We start from the raw sequence: 16,449 nt of genomic DNA on the forward strand, positions 1-16,449 counted from the left end.
TGAAATTCCTGGGACCCTATTTATACCGATCATGAGATCAGTATATGGAGAAAATGGGATCCTATAGGTAAATAACACAGTGATGCAGAGGATCAGGTCTGCATTAATTCATTGTGATGAAATCCTGGGACCTCATTAGTACCTGATGGTATGACGCTGGTCATGTGTACCTTTGAGAAGAAGACAACAAATAGAAGCAATATCATGATATGAAGTCATCAGACCAGGTTAGTTCCCACAAATAGTGTACATTAATACTAAACAATTGTTTTAAATTCTAAGATGAGGATAGGCATGTTATTTTCTTTAAAGATATGTGGTGATTGGTTCAAAAGAAACTCTCTCTAACAGCTGATATGTATTTGTCAATTAGAAAAAACATGTTGCTAATAAGTACAGTCCCAATTCAGGGACTCAGATTCATCAGACATTGCATTACATACCTTTAAAAAAACTTCATTTAAAAGGAACTTATAAAGGAGGATGGTGAGGAGTAAAAGTCCATGTAGGCATGTTGTGATTTTATGTGATCAGAAACATGCATGGGGTAGAGTTTGTTAATGTTAGGAGGCTAACGGACCATAGAGGATGCCACCCTGGTCACAAGACATTAAATGCTGATGCTGAGAAGGCATGGTGAGATGCTAAAAAAAGGTTGTCAGTTAGTTAATAGGGCTCTATGGGAACCTGTCACTAGATGTATTTATGAAAATTGACAGCTTCCCTTTAAAGGAGATATTTGGGTTCAATGGTCCCAAAAAGGGTTCTTCTTTGAGGAACACAACTTGACAAGACCTCATACCTCAGATGTTTTAAGAGGCCTTATTTCATGCATGCTCTTTTAGTAAGAAGAAGATTGTGTTGAAATTCCTGGGACCCCATTCATACCAAGCATGGTATCAATATATTAAGAAAATGGGGTCCTATAGGTGAAGAACACAATTTTGCAAAGGAACAGATCTATTTCTGTTAGACATTTTGTGATGAAATCCCATGGCCCCATTAGTACCTATGATGGTATAACCAGGAACAAAATGGGCCCTGTAGGTGAAGAACACAAGGGCCACAGTTACATTTCTGGAAGAGAAAGAACTGTGATTAAGATTCTGGGACCCAATGAGTATGTTTGGTGAATCAAATCTTTCAAGAAAGTTAGGAAGATGACAACAAATGATCAAGAGCATCGCTTTTAAAGATATCAAGGATAAAGTCCAGATTCATTAACCCCTTTGCATCACAGACTTTTTTTCATTAATTATTTGTTCCTTACCTTCAAAAATCTATAACTTTTTCATTTTTCCATGTACAGAGCTGTGTGACGGGTTATTTTCTGTATAACAAATTTTACTCCTCAGTGATGTTTTATTGTGTTTTAATACATTTTCAAAAATTAAAACAAAATGTACAAAAAAATATTAATTATGCCATCTTCTCACGCTAATAACTTTTTAATACTTCAGTGTATGGAGCTGTGTAAGACAAGATTTTTTTGCGAGATAATCTGTTTTCATTGTTCTAGTATGCGGACTGTGCAATATTTTGATCACTTTTTATTACATTTTTTAAGTGATGTCAAATGTCAAGTGGCATTTCGGACATGTGGGTGCTATTTTCTGTTATGGGGTTCACTGCCATAACTGCTATTATATATTTTTTGATCAGACATTTTGGGATATGGCAATACCTAATATGTTTGTGATTTTTACTGTTTATTTTTATATCAGTTCTAGGGAAAGGGGGTGATTTGCATTTTAATTAATTTATTTTAAAATTTATTTTACTGTTTCAAGACCTTCTATGGTACTTTAACCTTGATCGTTCCTACCATATACTGCAATACCACTGTATAGCAGTATATGGTGTTTTTACATATGATTCATTACAATGTGCCACTGGCAGCCTCGATCTTACAAAGGTAACCGATCGCTGCTCCCCAATGAAGTCATCGGGAGTGTTAAACAAAACAAAGATCAGCTGTCGTCTCTTAACCCTTTCAGGACCTGGCCCTTTTTTGTTTTTTCATTTTCATTTTTTACTCCCCATGATCAAAAATCCATAACTTTTTTATTTTTCCATGTACAGAGCTGTGTGACGGCTTATTTTCTGCGTAACAAATTGCACTTCATAGAGATGGTATTGAATATTCCATGCCGTGTACTAGGAAGCGGGAAAAAAATTCCAAATGCAGTGAAATTGGTAAAAAAACGCATTTGTGCCGCCTTCTTGTGGGCTTGGATCTTACGGATTTCACTGTGCGCCCCAAATGACATGTCTACTTTATTCTTTGGGTCGGTACGATTACGGGGATACCAAATTTGTATAGGTTTTATAATGTTTTCATACATTTAAAAAAATTAAAACCTCCTGTACAAAAATTTTTTTGGGGATTTTGCCATCTTCTGGCGCTAATAACTTTTTTATACTTTGGTGTACTGAGCTGTGGGTGGTGTTGTTTTTTGCGGATTTTGATGACGTTTACATTATCAATTTTAGGACTGTACGACCTTGTGATCACTTTTTATAGAATTTTAAAAAAATTTTTAAATGACAAAAAAAGTGCCATTTTCGAATCTGGGCGCGATTTTCCGTTACGGGATTAAACGCAGTGAAAAACCGTTATCATATTTTGATAGATCGGGCATTTTCGGACGCGGCGATACCTAATGTGTTTATGATTTTTACTGTTTATTTATATTTATATCAGTTCTAGGGAAAGGGGGGTGATTTGAGTTTTTAGGGTTTTTTATTATAATTTTTTTTTTTTTAACTTTTTTTTTATTTTTATTTTTAGTACTTTTCAGACTCCCTAGGGTACTTTAACCCTAGGGGGTCTGCACGATCCTATCATATACTGCCATACTACAGTATGATAGCACATTGTAATGCATGGGTTAACCAGAAGTAGCCTCGGGTCTTCGCGAGACCCGAGGTTACCATGGCGACGGATCGCCGCTCCCCGATGACGTCACGGGGAGCGGCGATCCTCGAAAAGATGGCGGCGCCCACGCGCCGCCATGCTTTTGAAGCCGCCGGCAGCATTGCCGGCGGCGATCGAGGTGAAAACACCCGCGATCGGTGCTAGCACCGATCGCGGGTGTTACCGGTAAGCCTTTGCTGCAATATGCAGCAAAGACTTACCGGCTATGGAGAGGGCTCAGCGCGTGAGCCCTCTCCATGCACCCGCGGCCGACCCGTGACGTGCTATTACGTCACGGGTCGTGAAAGGGTTAAATCCGCAATGACGTCATGGGAAGTGACGATCAAAACAAAAATCCGCTACTGTCTTTTAAATCGAGCTGTGATCTGGGGTCGTAGTGGTCGGTGTTTGCTGCAATATGCTGCAAAACCCAACCCTGTATGACGAGGGCTCACCATGTGATCTAAAAAACTGTGAGGAATTGATACAGAAAGTATATTTGAAAAATGTATTACTTTTAATTACACAAACAATATAATTTTTTGTTGCAACTGGACAATCTATAGTACTCTATAATGTATATACCATAGCCATTAAATTAATAACCAACAGAGAAAATATTAAGTCAATTTCTTTATTATTTTCCTTATGAACAGAATGACACTATTATAGACATTTGATTCACAGGAAAGGGGAAAAAACATTGTCAATCAGAGTATTGTTGGACAAGTACAATAGTCTTTACACATTCATATTTTTACAATACACAGAGTTCTTGGGCCTAAGCAACTGCAAATGACATGTGGATCTCATGTATATTACAGCTACTTACAATATCAGAATAGCGAATGGAGAAAAATAAGTTATTTAAATATGGGTTTTCATATACAGAAAGTGCAACATAATTAGTTGTTAAAAGTTCTTAATCTTCCAAAGGATATATGTGGAGTCAACACTGTTATTATACAAATCATGTGTAGCCTTCTCATGGCAGTATTCTGTATACATAATGCATTCCCTTTAATAAGACTCTTGGAATGAAAATGCCCACTAGAAGAAATGGTTATGTTTCTTCTTCTACAAGTGAAGTAACTCAGAGTTCAAAACTGTACAGCGGAATTCTTAAGACACAGTTTTACAGAAAAAAAGCTTCCTCATTCTTACAGTATTTGATTTGTGAAAGTCTTCTGTCAATGATTACATATCAGAATTTTTCCAAGTAGATGGGAGTTTTAGTCACATAGACACAAGACATTCATGTTTTTAATTAAATTTCTATTTTTGGGGGAGAACAACTTTTCATGGAATGGTCCACAAAACAATACAGTAAATGGACCATAATACCACACGATAGAGCTTCTCTTTTTTGGGGTATGCTCTTCACAAGTCATGCTAGCAAATGACATCTGAAGGGCTGTTATGGTTTAAGCAATATAAAAACAAATCATAGTATTATGAAACGTTATATGAAAAGTTATTGGCATTTTCCAAATCTCTACTTGAATAAATGTTACTTTTGGGTGCCATATTTTGTACAGCCCATGCATATGCCCAAGGTGGATGCTTTTGCCTTATTTCTAGGTATGGAGCTATGTGCTTGACTGGAAAATTAATAATAATTATTAGAAGATGTTTTTATAAATTACTCTTCTGGCTATAAGGGTCTTTTCTTCACAAAGTGTCTTTAAAATAGCGCTCCTCCCCCGACCCCTTTTCAATGGTTACAAAGATGTTCCTGGTGGTTTGCGTTATGCAGCAAGATAGTCCACAGCACTCTAATATTACACAGTTAACTGGTCTTCTGAACAGGTATTAGATTTATGTATTAATACTTAAAATATGTTTAAAATGCTATATTATTTATACAATTATACATTTGGAATAAAATAAATCTCTGAAAATAGCTCACAACCAAAATTCACTGTACAATAAAGAATATAGCTTTTTTTTCTATAAGAGATTATGGATAGTAGAAGTTCAGAAACATTTTGCATATACAAATGATGTACAAAGACAGAAAACTTGAAGAATTTGGATTTGGAAATTATGTCTGGTGGGTTAGAGTGGCTTTGATACTTAGACTTAGTCCTGTAAATGTAAGTACGGTAGGTGGAATTTCTGGAAGTTCAGTAGTAAGAAACTGAATTGTAGATGTGCCTTTATTTTGGCAATTAATAAACTGCAGTAATATTAATAAAATTAAGTAAAGAGTAGCATTTACTGTGGAAGAGGAACACAACAAAAGCTAATATATATTATATACAAGTCCTGCAACCAGTACTCTCATCACACTAAGGCTAAACACTATTCTGCACTCCAAGGGAAATATGGTGCGAATAAAAAAGCTGTGGTCCAAATGAACCAGTACCAATTTTATTTTTGGAATGATATTTCCTTACGGTCAAGACTGGTTGCTATTTTCTTTGTAACAAAAGTTTTCATAAATGTACTGCAAGGAGGAAATATAGGGTTCTCAATGTTAATGTAAACTTTCTATAATACTGCTGAAAGACATGCATAGACATAAAGTCGTGATAAAAAGAAAGTCCACCGTCTTTGAATGATATGGTTTTATATATCAGAAGATAATGAAAAAAATTTGGTTTTAAGAAGCTTTTAAAATAAGGTAAATACAACTTGAGGACTTGAGTTTCTATTTCTTTACCAAAAACTATTCGGGCATGAGGGATCCAAACACTGCTTCCATAGGAATTAATGGGGAGATTTATCAGAACAGACTGAACCCAGCTGAAATTCTGCAGCTGAACCTATTTTTATATAATAGTGGCCCAAACTTCCTCCAGAATAATGTGGGAGATTGACAAAGTCATACAGAAATTGATTATTTACAGTTTATTGCTTCTAAAGGTGGTTCTACAAACTATTGATGCATGGGGTGTACTTCACTTTTCAAAAATGTCTTCACCTTTTTCCATTTTTGCTAAATAAATAATAAAAAAATAAATTATGAAAAATGATGTGTGTTGTTCACCTGTCAATCTATTTACCTCATTTTAGGACCTTTTAAGGACCAGATTTTTTTTATGCCCCAATACCAAAAAATCACAAAAAACAATCACTTAAAACAATCACTGGAAATGGTCTTTGAGCTATCTGTAATGTGTTAATTGTTTCATGTGTTTGGTCCTGAAAGTTATTTTATGATTTGGTCAAAAAGAATAATGCTCTTACACACATTTGGTCTGTTTCACTGGAATTTGTTACATTTTTTATGATTAGTCAATTGGATCCATTACATAACAGATTACCCATAAATAGCATGGTTTGTACTCCTGATGGAAAGCAAGTTGCTACCTAGAGCTAAATTTACCTCTTTTTTTACACAGCTATGTTACATTGTATCTTTCTGTATAACTGTGACAAGTAATTCAGGTATCTAAAGCCAAATACTACAAATAAGAAAGTAGAAATGTCCCCTGTTAACATTGTTCAAATAGAAGTCATTAGAAGCAGCTGCAGCATTGTGTTATCCGGCTTGGCTCTTGTGTGTCTGCCTCTATGCTGTGCTCGGGGGAGTGCAACATAGAGGCAGGGTCAGATACTCACCTTTACTCGCTCCCATGAAGCATCACTCCCCACTGTACATGCTTGGTTTCAAAGCTGGCACATGTCGTGATAACATTCTGGCTTCGGAGCCGGAGCGTACAGTGGAGAGTGATAAAGCAAGATGACAGCTGCAGGCGCTGCTTTGTGGGAAGGAAGTAAAAAATTTTTCTTCCACATTGGAACAGGTGAGGGCTACAGGGGGCAGTGTGGGGGCTCTGGCTTCTGGGGGCACTGTGGCTAATTGGGAGGAGTTAAGGGGTACTGGCTGTTGTGGGACAGTATGGCTACTTGGGGCACTGTGGCCGCTGGGGGTTGGGGCATAGTGGCTTCTGTGGATGCACTGTGGCTTTGAGGGCACTGTGACTGCTGGGGGAGCACTATGGCTGCTGGGAAGGGTACTGTGACTGCTGGGAGGGCACTGTGGCTGCTAGGGGTTACTTTGGATGTTGGGGGGGGGGGGGGAGTTTGTGGTTACCCTCAAATAGTTGATTTTAATGGTAGTGCTGTATAAATGTAACTACTAAACTAAAGGGTTGCCTGCTAAGCAGTCTTTCAATAATGTGATCAAATTGTCCGAACAGGACAGCTTAAGATAGTAGTGCTAATCTGCAAATGCCTACTAAAATCTATATATATTACAGATATTGCAATGGGGCAAGAGAGCTTCAAGTTAGGCCTCTGCTATAACTGAAATATACATATTTTAAATGGATTGCCCAATTACATCACTTCCTAATACAAGTATAGAAAGGATTAAAAGCAAATTTATATGATATCAAATGTTTTTGGTCCTCTGATACATTGGACCATGTGAAGCCACTTTTAAGGTAAATGTATTTATTTGTCTACATATATAAAGTGCATTTCTGCCCAGAACATACAACAGCAATGCAGCTAATGGAGCTTTTACTTCCAATTAATGTATGAGTATATTATGTTTTGGATGGAAACCACCTGGAAATATTTCTTGTATGGAGAGATAACCATCAAAATTTTTTACAGCGTATTCTGCAACACTTACAAACAATGACTATGAATATTTGACACAAAATTATTTGATAATGAAGTTAAGGCAAAATAAATGTGTTATTGTAGTTCACCACAAAAATGCCTCCTTTCCCATTACTTAGGAAAAAAGCAAGATTATATTAGTAAATATAAAGTCCAACATTTATTTATGGGAATACTTTGGCCTACTGTAGGCAATGTTCTTGTGCCTAATGCCATGGAAATCATGGCAAATACCACACAGCACCTTTCTTAATCCACAGTGTCAGGGATCTGATGTTCTCTCAAAATAATGCAAGCTTGAGTGACCCCAGTAATGTTCAGTTGCTCCGTTGGTCAAAACAGTTGTTTTCTACTTTTCTGCATGCCAGGCCAGTAAACCAATCTTTGGAACCTACATTCGTCTCTTCACTGTGCACAGGTTGTAAGATATATCAGGTCTCTAGCTGCCCTGGGGTCACAGCTTAAGCCTCTGGTGATACAGATTTTATAAGTCTTGCTGCTCCGAGAAGTTTATTTACATGTCTCTCCTCCTTTATTCCAGCTCCATGTAAGTGAGTCTGTGAGAGGGCAGGCACTTTACTTAATGTGGTGAATCCGGCATCCATAAGAGGCTGGATATACATAGGGAGACCAATGGAAACAAGCCAGTCAGAAACAGATAGTATGTGTCCAGGAGAAATTGGCTTCCTGCAGATCTCGGTGAGTCCTCCACTGGGTATCTATGACAATAAAAATGACATAAATTAACACACAACCATAATATATAATAATAGTTAAAGTAGATCTACCGTTGGGATGGGGCTGTATTCACCATTAACACTGCTGGGTGAATACAGCCATATGTTTATCTTGTGATTACACACATCAGTTTTATTAAACATTTACTTCAATCTCTTCATTCGTGATTTTGATATTGTTTTCTCATGACATATTGTATTAAAAATTAGTTGAAAAACTTAGTGATATGTTTTGCATTTGTTTGTGAAAAAACTGAAAATTCTCCTTATTCAAAATGCTGATTGTTTTACTTTTTAGACAGATAGTTATTCCTCTGTAACCGCCTCCACAAATAACAAAAACATAACACAACATTCACTATGTCTGCTTTAATTTGGCCCCATTTTTTAAATATCGTTCAAATTTTTTTTAGGATGTTAGAAGGCTCGTAAGTGCAAACTTATCTATTATGCCAAAAAACAATAAAATCGACTTTATGAGGGATGAGTTAGGTTATATAAGGTCTATATAATATTCAAAACGGCTTTTTGAAAGTTGAAGGGAAACTGTCATTAAGAGCCCTTTTTCTGACTCCCTCGCGTCCACATCAACAAAAGTGTACACATTGCCAAAGTTTACCTTTCTGTATGCAGTGCTGTTTCCCTAGTTCCATGGTAGTGGCCAGTGAGGTGTGGTCACCCACAACCTCGGGAAACCTCTCCGTCAGGCATGGATTTCAAGTTTAAAAAAAACTCCCATTTTCCTATCTCTTCACCCCTCTGGACATCACAGCTTTGTATATAAAAACTCTTTGGCAATGTGTACACTCTTCTCTATGTGGACATGAGGGAGCCAGAAAAATGCACATGGAAAGTGGTATATGGCCAACACAGTGGGTTAGAGAATGGAAATAAAGCTCTTTTTTTACAGGTCAGATGTGGGTATATAAGTTTTTAGTAGCCATGGCACATTTAGGAAGCACCTTAGGTGCCAAGACAGTGGAAACCCCCAACAAGTGACATTTTGGCCTTGAGTCCTGTCTGGCAAACTATGTGCTGGGGCAAACCCCCTAGTTCCAACGGAGAGAGTTCCAAGTGCCACCTCTATCTTCGATTCTGCACCACTGCCCAAAAGTTCAATGCAGCAATTTTTTCTCCTACTATATGTTAAGCAAATAATTGTGGATACTAGTGCAAATACATGTGTACTGGTAAAATCCCCCCACTCCCCAGATCCTTTCTATCCCATGCTGGGAGACGGAGGTGATGTCACCTGAGAGGCAGGTGTAAGAGGCAGGTGTGAGGGCATGCATAATTAGCAGCCTCGTGCACTGGACATCTCGTCTCCGCACCTCGGCCGGCAAATTATAAGTTTCTTTTTTAGGTGATCCTGGCATGTCAAGCAAAGGACTAGCAAAGGACAGCACCAGAATAAAAATGAAGAGGAGGAGGGGTGACTATTTGTAGTGTTTTGTTTACCTTCTTACACTGGTTGATTACCTTTAAGGCTTATGGGGCTTTATGGAGGTGACAGGTTCCTTTTAATGCAGCTATACCTGAATTATAGGTATTAGTCAGCTCCTTCCTTTTAAAAATTACTTTTATCTCTATGTTAATTTCACAGAAAGGCTCTTGGCGCTGCCAGAAAACTAGCATACAAGTTCTTATGAACATTACCGCCATGCGATGCTGTTTCCTCAGTTGTCTAACACGGATATCGTCCATGCAGGCTGCTACATCTTTTACCAGGTGACCTAAGTCGTCAGCGTATCGTTCGATTAGAGCTTCTGGGATACCACATCGACCATGCTGCCATAGGAAGAGAAACAGCATATTAAAACAATTGCTGCATAGTTAAGGTCAGAATTAATTAGGAGTGCACAATCTGTTATTTTTATTATTAGGCCACCTATATTCCAATTAACCTTTTAAGGGGGCGGCTCTAAAGACAAAAATGTTTATTCATCCATTTTGCAGTAAAAGCACAATATGACTGCACAATCTATACTACTATACTAATGTAGGGGCGAAACCACATTATTTCATCCCTCACAAGAAGTTATTGCTTGTTACAATAAAGTCACTTGGTACAGAATCCACCATGAATGTTCTTCAAACAACATATATACTGTCTCAAAGTTTTGCCAGTTATAACTCATAGTTATAGTTCCATTACTATTATTTTAGTTTTCAGCATATGTACCTTATCTGAATATGGTTCCTCTGTAAGATCGATTTCCTCGGCTAGTAACTTGTTTTCTATCAGTACTTCTTGGTCCATCCCTCGGACACAAGCTATTTTTCTTGCAGCCACTGGACCTAGTTTTACAGCATGCTGAGGGGCACTCAAAACTTCAGTGGAACTGGCTAGCCAAGGTGGTCGGGGAGTGGTTGGGGTATTGCACTCTGGTGTAGGAATTATACAGTTATTTGGACTCAACTGTCCGAATTTTGTAACATGGAGAGAAGATTCATCTGCGTTGGATGAAGTGGCACTGAGAGTAGGGTGAAATAGTCCATTAACAAACCGATCTCTACATTTTTTGACAGGAACTGGAGGAGGTTGTGAAGGATTTTTTGCTGGTACCATGGGTTCAGCAGAATATATGGATGTCTTGTCCAGAGGTACTTGGGATAAGTAGATAGAGCTCTGAGCTATATGGTCTGTTTTGTTACTCTGTAAATGAGATATCCTTGTGCTTTGAACAGGATCAGTAGTGTGCTCCTTCGTCACTGTATCGACATTACAAGATATTCTGTCATGTATATCTCCAGCTTCTTCTTCAATAAAACTTTGATGTGCTTCTTTACCTTCATCTGGTGAAAATACACGTAATGTTTTATTTATACTTTGTACGCCATTTCCTTCCTGTGGAAGATTGTCCATTGAGTGCGATCTTGGCCAAATCTTGAGAGATTTGCTACCATCCACCTCACTGCTTGTACATACTGCAACAGGCAAACTTCTCCGATTCTTCTTAGACCCTGGAACTCCAGCTGGTTTTGCACAAGTGGCATAGATGGGGTCTTGTCTAGCTTTTTCAGTTTCTCCATACTTGACATCTCTGTTTATGTTCAGACTTAATCCAGAATAGTCTATGAGCTGTGGAAGGGAAGACTCTGAAGGTTTTGGTGAGGTCACTTGACTCTTACCTGAAGATAAAACAGATTTTTGAACACAGCATTAAACTTTAAGTGAAATAAGGTTATAAAGTCTTTTTAGCATTCCACCTCCCTATTGCTTTCTGTTTCATTTTTAAAAACTCATTCTTGAATACCAATACTTGATTTAAGTTCTACCTAATATGTTAGCAATGAGTTTGAATAGTACTGTAATTGTATTTGATACTGAACATAATTTTGCATCTAGATGGGAAGTTCTGTTCCACAGTCTGTTATGAAAAACTAATGTACCAATCCTATTGGAAAAAAGATCCTTAAGGACCAACATTCTCTCCATAGCAGATGCAGTTGTGGCAATATTTAAATATGTGCAGTTTTTGCAGCTAGTTGCTGTGCATTTTGAATGTAGACTATTTTACCTGTTGTTCATGATTCAAGTTTTTACATGCGGTGCAAGAACACCCAGGGCCAAATCTTTATTGGAGCTTCTACTCCAGGCCCTGAAACAGCCATAGCGTATAAAGTTAGCATGCAATCTGTGCACATCAGCTGGCCACCACCATAGCAGCACTGCAACTGGCCATTTGAACGCTGCTACAACACTGATGTGGACCTCAGAAAAAATGTGCTTGACAACCCTACCTTTGAAACATGTTCCTGGTGTAATTTTAAAGATGGAAATTGCATGCTGTAGAACTGGAGATATGCACAGTTACAAACATAGTCAGCAATTGTATCTTTATCTTCAGTTTGCCTTCCACGCTATGGGGCTCATTTACTAAGGGTCTGAACGCCGCACTTTCGTTGGGTTTCCCAAATATTTCCGTTTTGCGCTGAATTGCCCCACGCTATATGATTGTGTCGCATCAGCGCCAGCTTTCACGCAACAGAAATCGGGGGGCGTGGCCATCAGACAACCCGACGGTTTCAGAAAAACCGCTGAATTTAAGAAAAGAATTGTGTTGCAAGATCAGCACCTACATGCACCGGGAAGAAGAAGATGAACTCCGGCGACCTCAGCGCTGCAGTGACACCTGCTGGATATCGAGCGCACGACCTTAGTGAATCCCGGCAGACCCGAATCAGCGTCGGACAACACACCGCGGGATCGCTACTGGACCGAGTAAGTAATCTGTTTTTAACTACATATTTCCCGTTCTATGTGTTTAAAAGGTCTCACAAAAACATATTTTGTGCTAAGTTTTAATGTTGACCAATTTGACATGCTTTGTGCAGTGCTGCGTAATCTGTGTGTGCTATATAAATACAGAATTATTATTATTATTAGATATAACCTTTCCTGGTGGTCAAAATGACGAATAATCTCAACAGCCAAAGGAATAGTTGGTTTCCTTCCAAACACAACATCTAACACCTGTCATCTACCATTAACATGCTGTTCTGATAGATTAACCAGACGTATTTAGAGCAACAAAGAAAAATTTAGCAAATTTTATTTCATTATAGTACTTTTTCATGAAAAATGTGGCAGGTTTTATAAATTATGCTGGTAAAAAAGAATCTATCACCTTGGAGTTTTATAATATTTGCCATCTGCCTACAGTTCATATAATGGACATGAAGTAAATGTTAAGTTTTCATTTACATTAAAATTGGATGAAGGGTTTAGGAGTTTCAGGTCCTTAACATGTGTCATCCTGTTTTTAAAGGGACCCAACGTAATTGAACAGTTTACTGAGAGGCTGTTTTCATGCGCAGGTGTGGGCAAATCTTTTATTACCGTGTATATATGAGAGTATGTGCCGACCCCCCTAATTTTAACACAAAAACTGGGAAAACATACATAAGCCGAGGGTGGGAAATGCATTGGTCACAGCCCCAGTACATAGCCAGCCCCTGTAGTATATAGCCTGCCAGCCCCTGTAGTACATAGCTTGCCAGCCCCCCATAGTATTTAGCCTGCCAGCCCCCTGTAGCATATAGCCTGCCTACCCCCCTGTAGTACATAGCCTGCCAGCCCCCTGTAAGATATAGCCAGCCCGTAAAAAAAATAAACACTGTACTCACTAGCTCCTCTTCTACCCTAAGGTTCATTGCGGGTCCGCGACAGCTCTGTGCACATGACCCAGCCGGCGCACAACTGTGATGTCGCCGCTGTGATGTCTGACATCACAACAGTCAATCTTTTTATATAACTGAGTATAAGCCGAGTGGGGAATTTTTAGCACAAAAATTGTGCTGAACAACTCTGCTTATACTCGAGTATATATGGTATGTTATTCACAATTAAGCAGATAAAAGGCCTGAAGTTGATTTCAGGTGTGGTGTTGGCATTTGGAAAATTTTGCTTTGAAGAAAACATGCAGTGGAGCTCTCCATGCAGATGAAACAAGCCAAACTTCAGCAGTGAAAACAGAAAAAAAAACAATTTGAGAAATTGCTACAATATTAGGTGGCAAAAGCTAGTTTGGTACATCCTGAGAAAGAAATAAAGAAAGCACTGGTGAACTCATCAATGCAAAAACAAAACAGACACCCACAGAAGATAATACTGGTGGATGATTGCAGAATAATTTCCATGGTGAAGAGAAACCCCTTCACAACAGGCTACCAAGTGAACATCACTCTCCAGGATGTAGGCGTATATATCCAAATCTACCATAAAGAGAGTACTGCATGAAAGTAAAAACATTTTTCCACATTAAACCTCATCTGCCATTTGTCATCTTTGACCTCTAGTTTCCACAAAATCCATTTGTAATATTATATTATCCTTATTTATATTAATTAGTTTACAGAGTTTAGAATCATCTGCATCTACTGTGTAAACCCTCTTTGAGGTCAATAATAAAATATTAAAAAGATGGGGCACCAATTCTGATCCATGTGGCACTTTATTGGTAATTTCAACCCAATTCGAGAATGTGCCATTAATGGAGACCCTCTGTTTTCTATCACTAAGTCATAACCACAGCAGTCTTTTTTTTTTTTGCGGCACTGTATTAAAAGCTTCAGAAAAGCCCAGATATCATCCACAGCCTCCACCAAGTCCAGTCTAGCACTCACCCCCTCTTAGAAGCTGGTCAGATTAGTCTGACAGGAACGATCCCTCATAAACCCATGCTGTTGCTGGGTTATAAGATTACGTACAATGAGATACTGCAGCATAGCATCTCTAATAAACCCCCCGACAACCAGTGTTAGACTCACAGGTCTGTAGTTTCTGGGATTGATTTTTGATCCTTATTTTGTATATTGGCACCACATTTCCACATTTGTGGAACAGAACCTGTCGTTAAGGAATCTACAAATATAAAAAACAAGGGGCTGACGAGGACAGTATATAATTCATGCAGTACCGGGGGTTGTATGCCATCTGGACCCAGCCATTTGTCTATTTTAGTGGTTTTGAAATGGTGCCGCACATCTTCCTGGGTTAATCAGATGACATATATTGGAGGATTTACATTATTCCTGATTATGTCTTTTCCCATGGGATTTTCCTAGCTAAAGACAGGCGACATTCAATAGATTGGCCCTTTTCTCATGACCCTCCACCATGCCCCCAGGTTATTCCTCAGAGCGCTCACACTTTTTACTATAGTTTTATTTATATATTTGTAAAATAATTTGGGATTATTTTTAATTTCCTCACAATATTTTGAGATTTTATATGGTTTTTACAGATTTTATTTAAATGCCTTGTCTTTCTTGACTATTGCTTGCCTTACAGTACTACCTAACCACATTGTATTTTTCCTGTTTCTAATGTGCTTATTCCCATATGTTTTTAGAATGGGTTTTAAAGCACCCCATTTATTTTTGGTGCTTTTAGTTTTGGGAACATTATCACAGTTTATGCCCTCAAGGTCCTCCTTTGTTAAAAATGTGTCCTTTAAAAGTTCAGAGTTCCTGTTGCCCCTCTTCTGAAAGTCAAATTGAAGAATAATTAAAAGTGAATGATGTTGTGGTCACTGTAACTTAGGTGACTCTCAACTTGTAATTTTGATGCCCCATCAGGTCTATTGGTCAAAATAAGGTCCAAGAGGTCCCCCTCCCCTTTTGTTAGGTTTTGTACCAATAGTGACCGGTAATTGTCCTTTGCTTATGTCAAAAACCTTCTGACTTTCTTTGACTCTACATTCTCATTTTCCTCACCAATATTATCCCACAGGATTGGTATAAGGGATGTTTTCAGCAATAAATAAACCCCTCCCCTTTTTTATTTATATGATCATTTCTAAAATGACTATAACTACCTATAGTAACAGCCCAGTCAAAGCTACTGTCCAGTCATGTCTCACTGATACTCACAATATCATATTTTACCTCCACATTAAGACTTCTAGTTCCTCCATCCTGTTTGTGAGGATTCTAGGCTTCCCTTATTCCTTTGGCTTTTCTGAAATGCATTAGTCCACTCCAAAGTTAAATTTTTTACATTTGCCAGCAAACATTTATCTGGTATATATTTCTTTGGTCTACCTGTGTTCTTGATTTTTTTATTCCCCTTGATAAATGTAAACTTTATTTATCTGTGGTATCAATTGAGTGTTCTTGTGTTAATAGAAAATAAGGTCTCATCTACCTTGTGTTTTCCCCATCAATTATATGAAAATTCTTAAATTATTTGGATGATAAGGGCTGTGCAGAGCTTTCATATATAGTAAAAAAAGGTTGTTCTCTGCTTTCAAAAAATTGAGAACAGCTAAAAAGGGAGATCTGTCTTATGCAATAAAGTAATTTTGAGACATATTGAGAGTTTTTTTGGCAGAGTGGTAGGCCTTTATATATGTAATGCCCCTTTTTGGGCGAATTGACTATTGGGCCCTGGTACTCTAACAGATACGTGCATTGTACTCTCTATATCTACTCTTATACCTGTTTAGGTGAAATTGAGTATTTATTTACCACCACCGCTCATGTGTGTTTGTTGTTGTGTATTTTAGTGATGTTTTTAAATTGTTTTGTCCTTTTTGGTACCTTGTGGGAATAAAATTTGAATAATGCATCTTATTGTCTTATGTATTGTGATCTTTTGGTAAATACAGCCCTGAGTACTATTGTTGGTATTGTGTCTCGTTTTCAGTATAGGGACGCCTTATTTGTGTAGTGGTCATCTTCTTTTTGGTATTGATCACATGTATCATCGTT

At 38.0% G+C, this 16,449-nt stretch overlaps 1 protein-coding gene across 12 annotated transcripts in view; it reads right to left on the reverse strand.

Annotated features, from left to right (window-relative positions):
- Positions 1-3,537: 3,537 nt before the first annotated feature.
- The window catches only part of SASH1 (SAM and SH3 domain containing 1), a 568,005-nt gene continuing 555,093 nt past the window's right edge, over positions 3,538-16,449 (reverse strand). For all 12 annotated transcript variants that reach the window (XM_072141332.1, XM_072141330.1, XM_072141341.1 and 9 more), the window contains 3 exons: positions 10,415-11,364; positions 9,889-10,020; positions 3,538-8,214 (listed from right to left, as the gene is read on the reverse strand). In XM_072141332.1, coding sequence (XP_071997433.1) covers positions 7,957-8,214; positions 9,889-10,020; positions 10,415-11,364 — 1,340 coding nt within the window. In that variant the 3' untranslated portion in view covers positions 3,538-7,956. The remainder of the gene's footprint in view (positions 8,215-9,888; positions 10,021-10,414; positions 11,365-16,449) is intronic.

This window comes from Engystomops pustulosus, chromosome 3 (assembly GCF_040894005.1).
Source record: "Engystomops pustulosus chromosome 3, aEngPut4.maternal, whole genome shotgun sequence".
Lineage (NCBI taxonomy): Eukaryota > Metazoa > Chordata > Amphibia > Anura > Leptodactylidae > Engystomops > Engystomops pustulosus.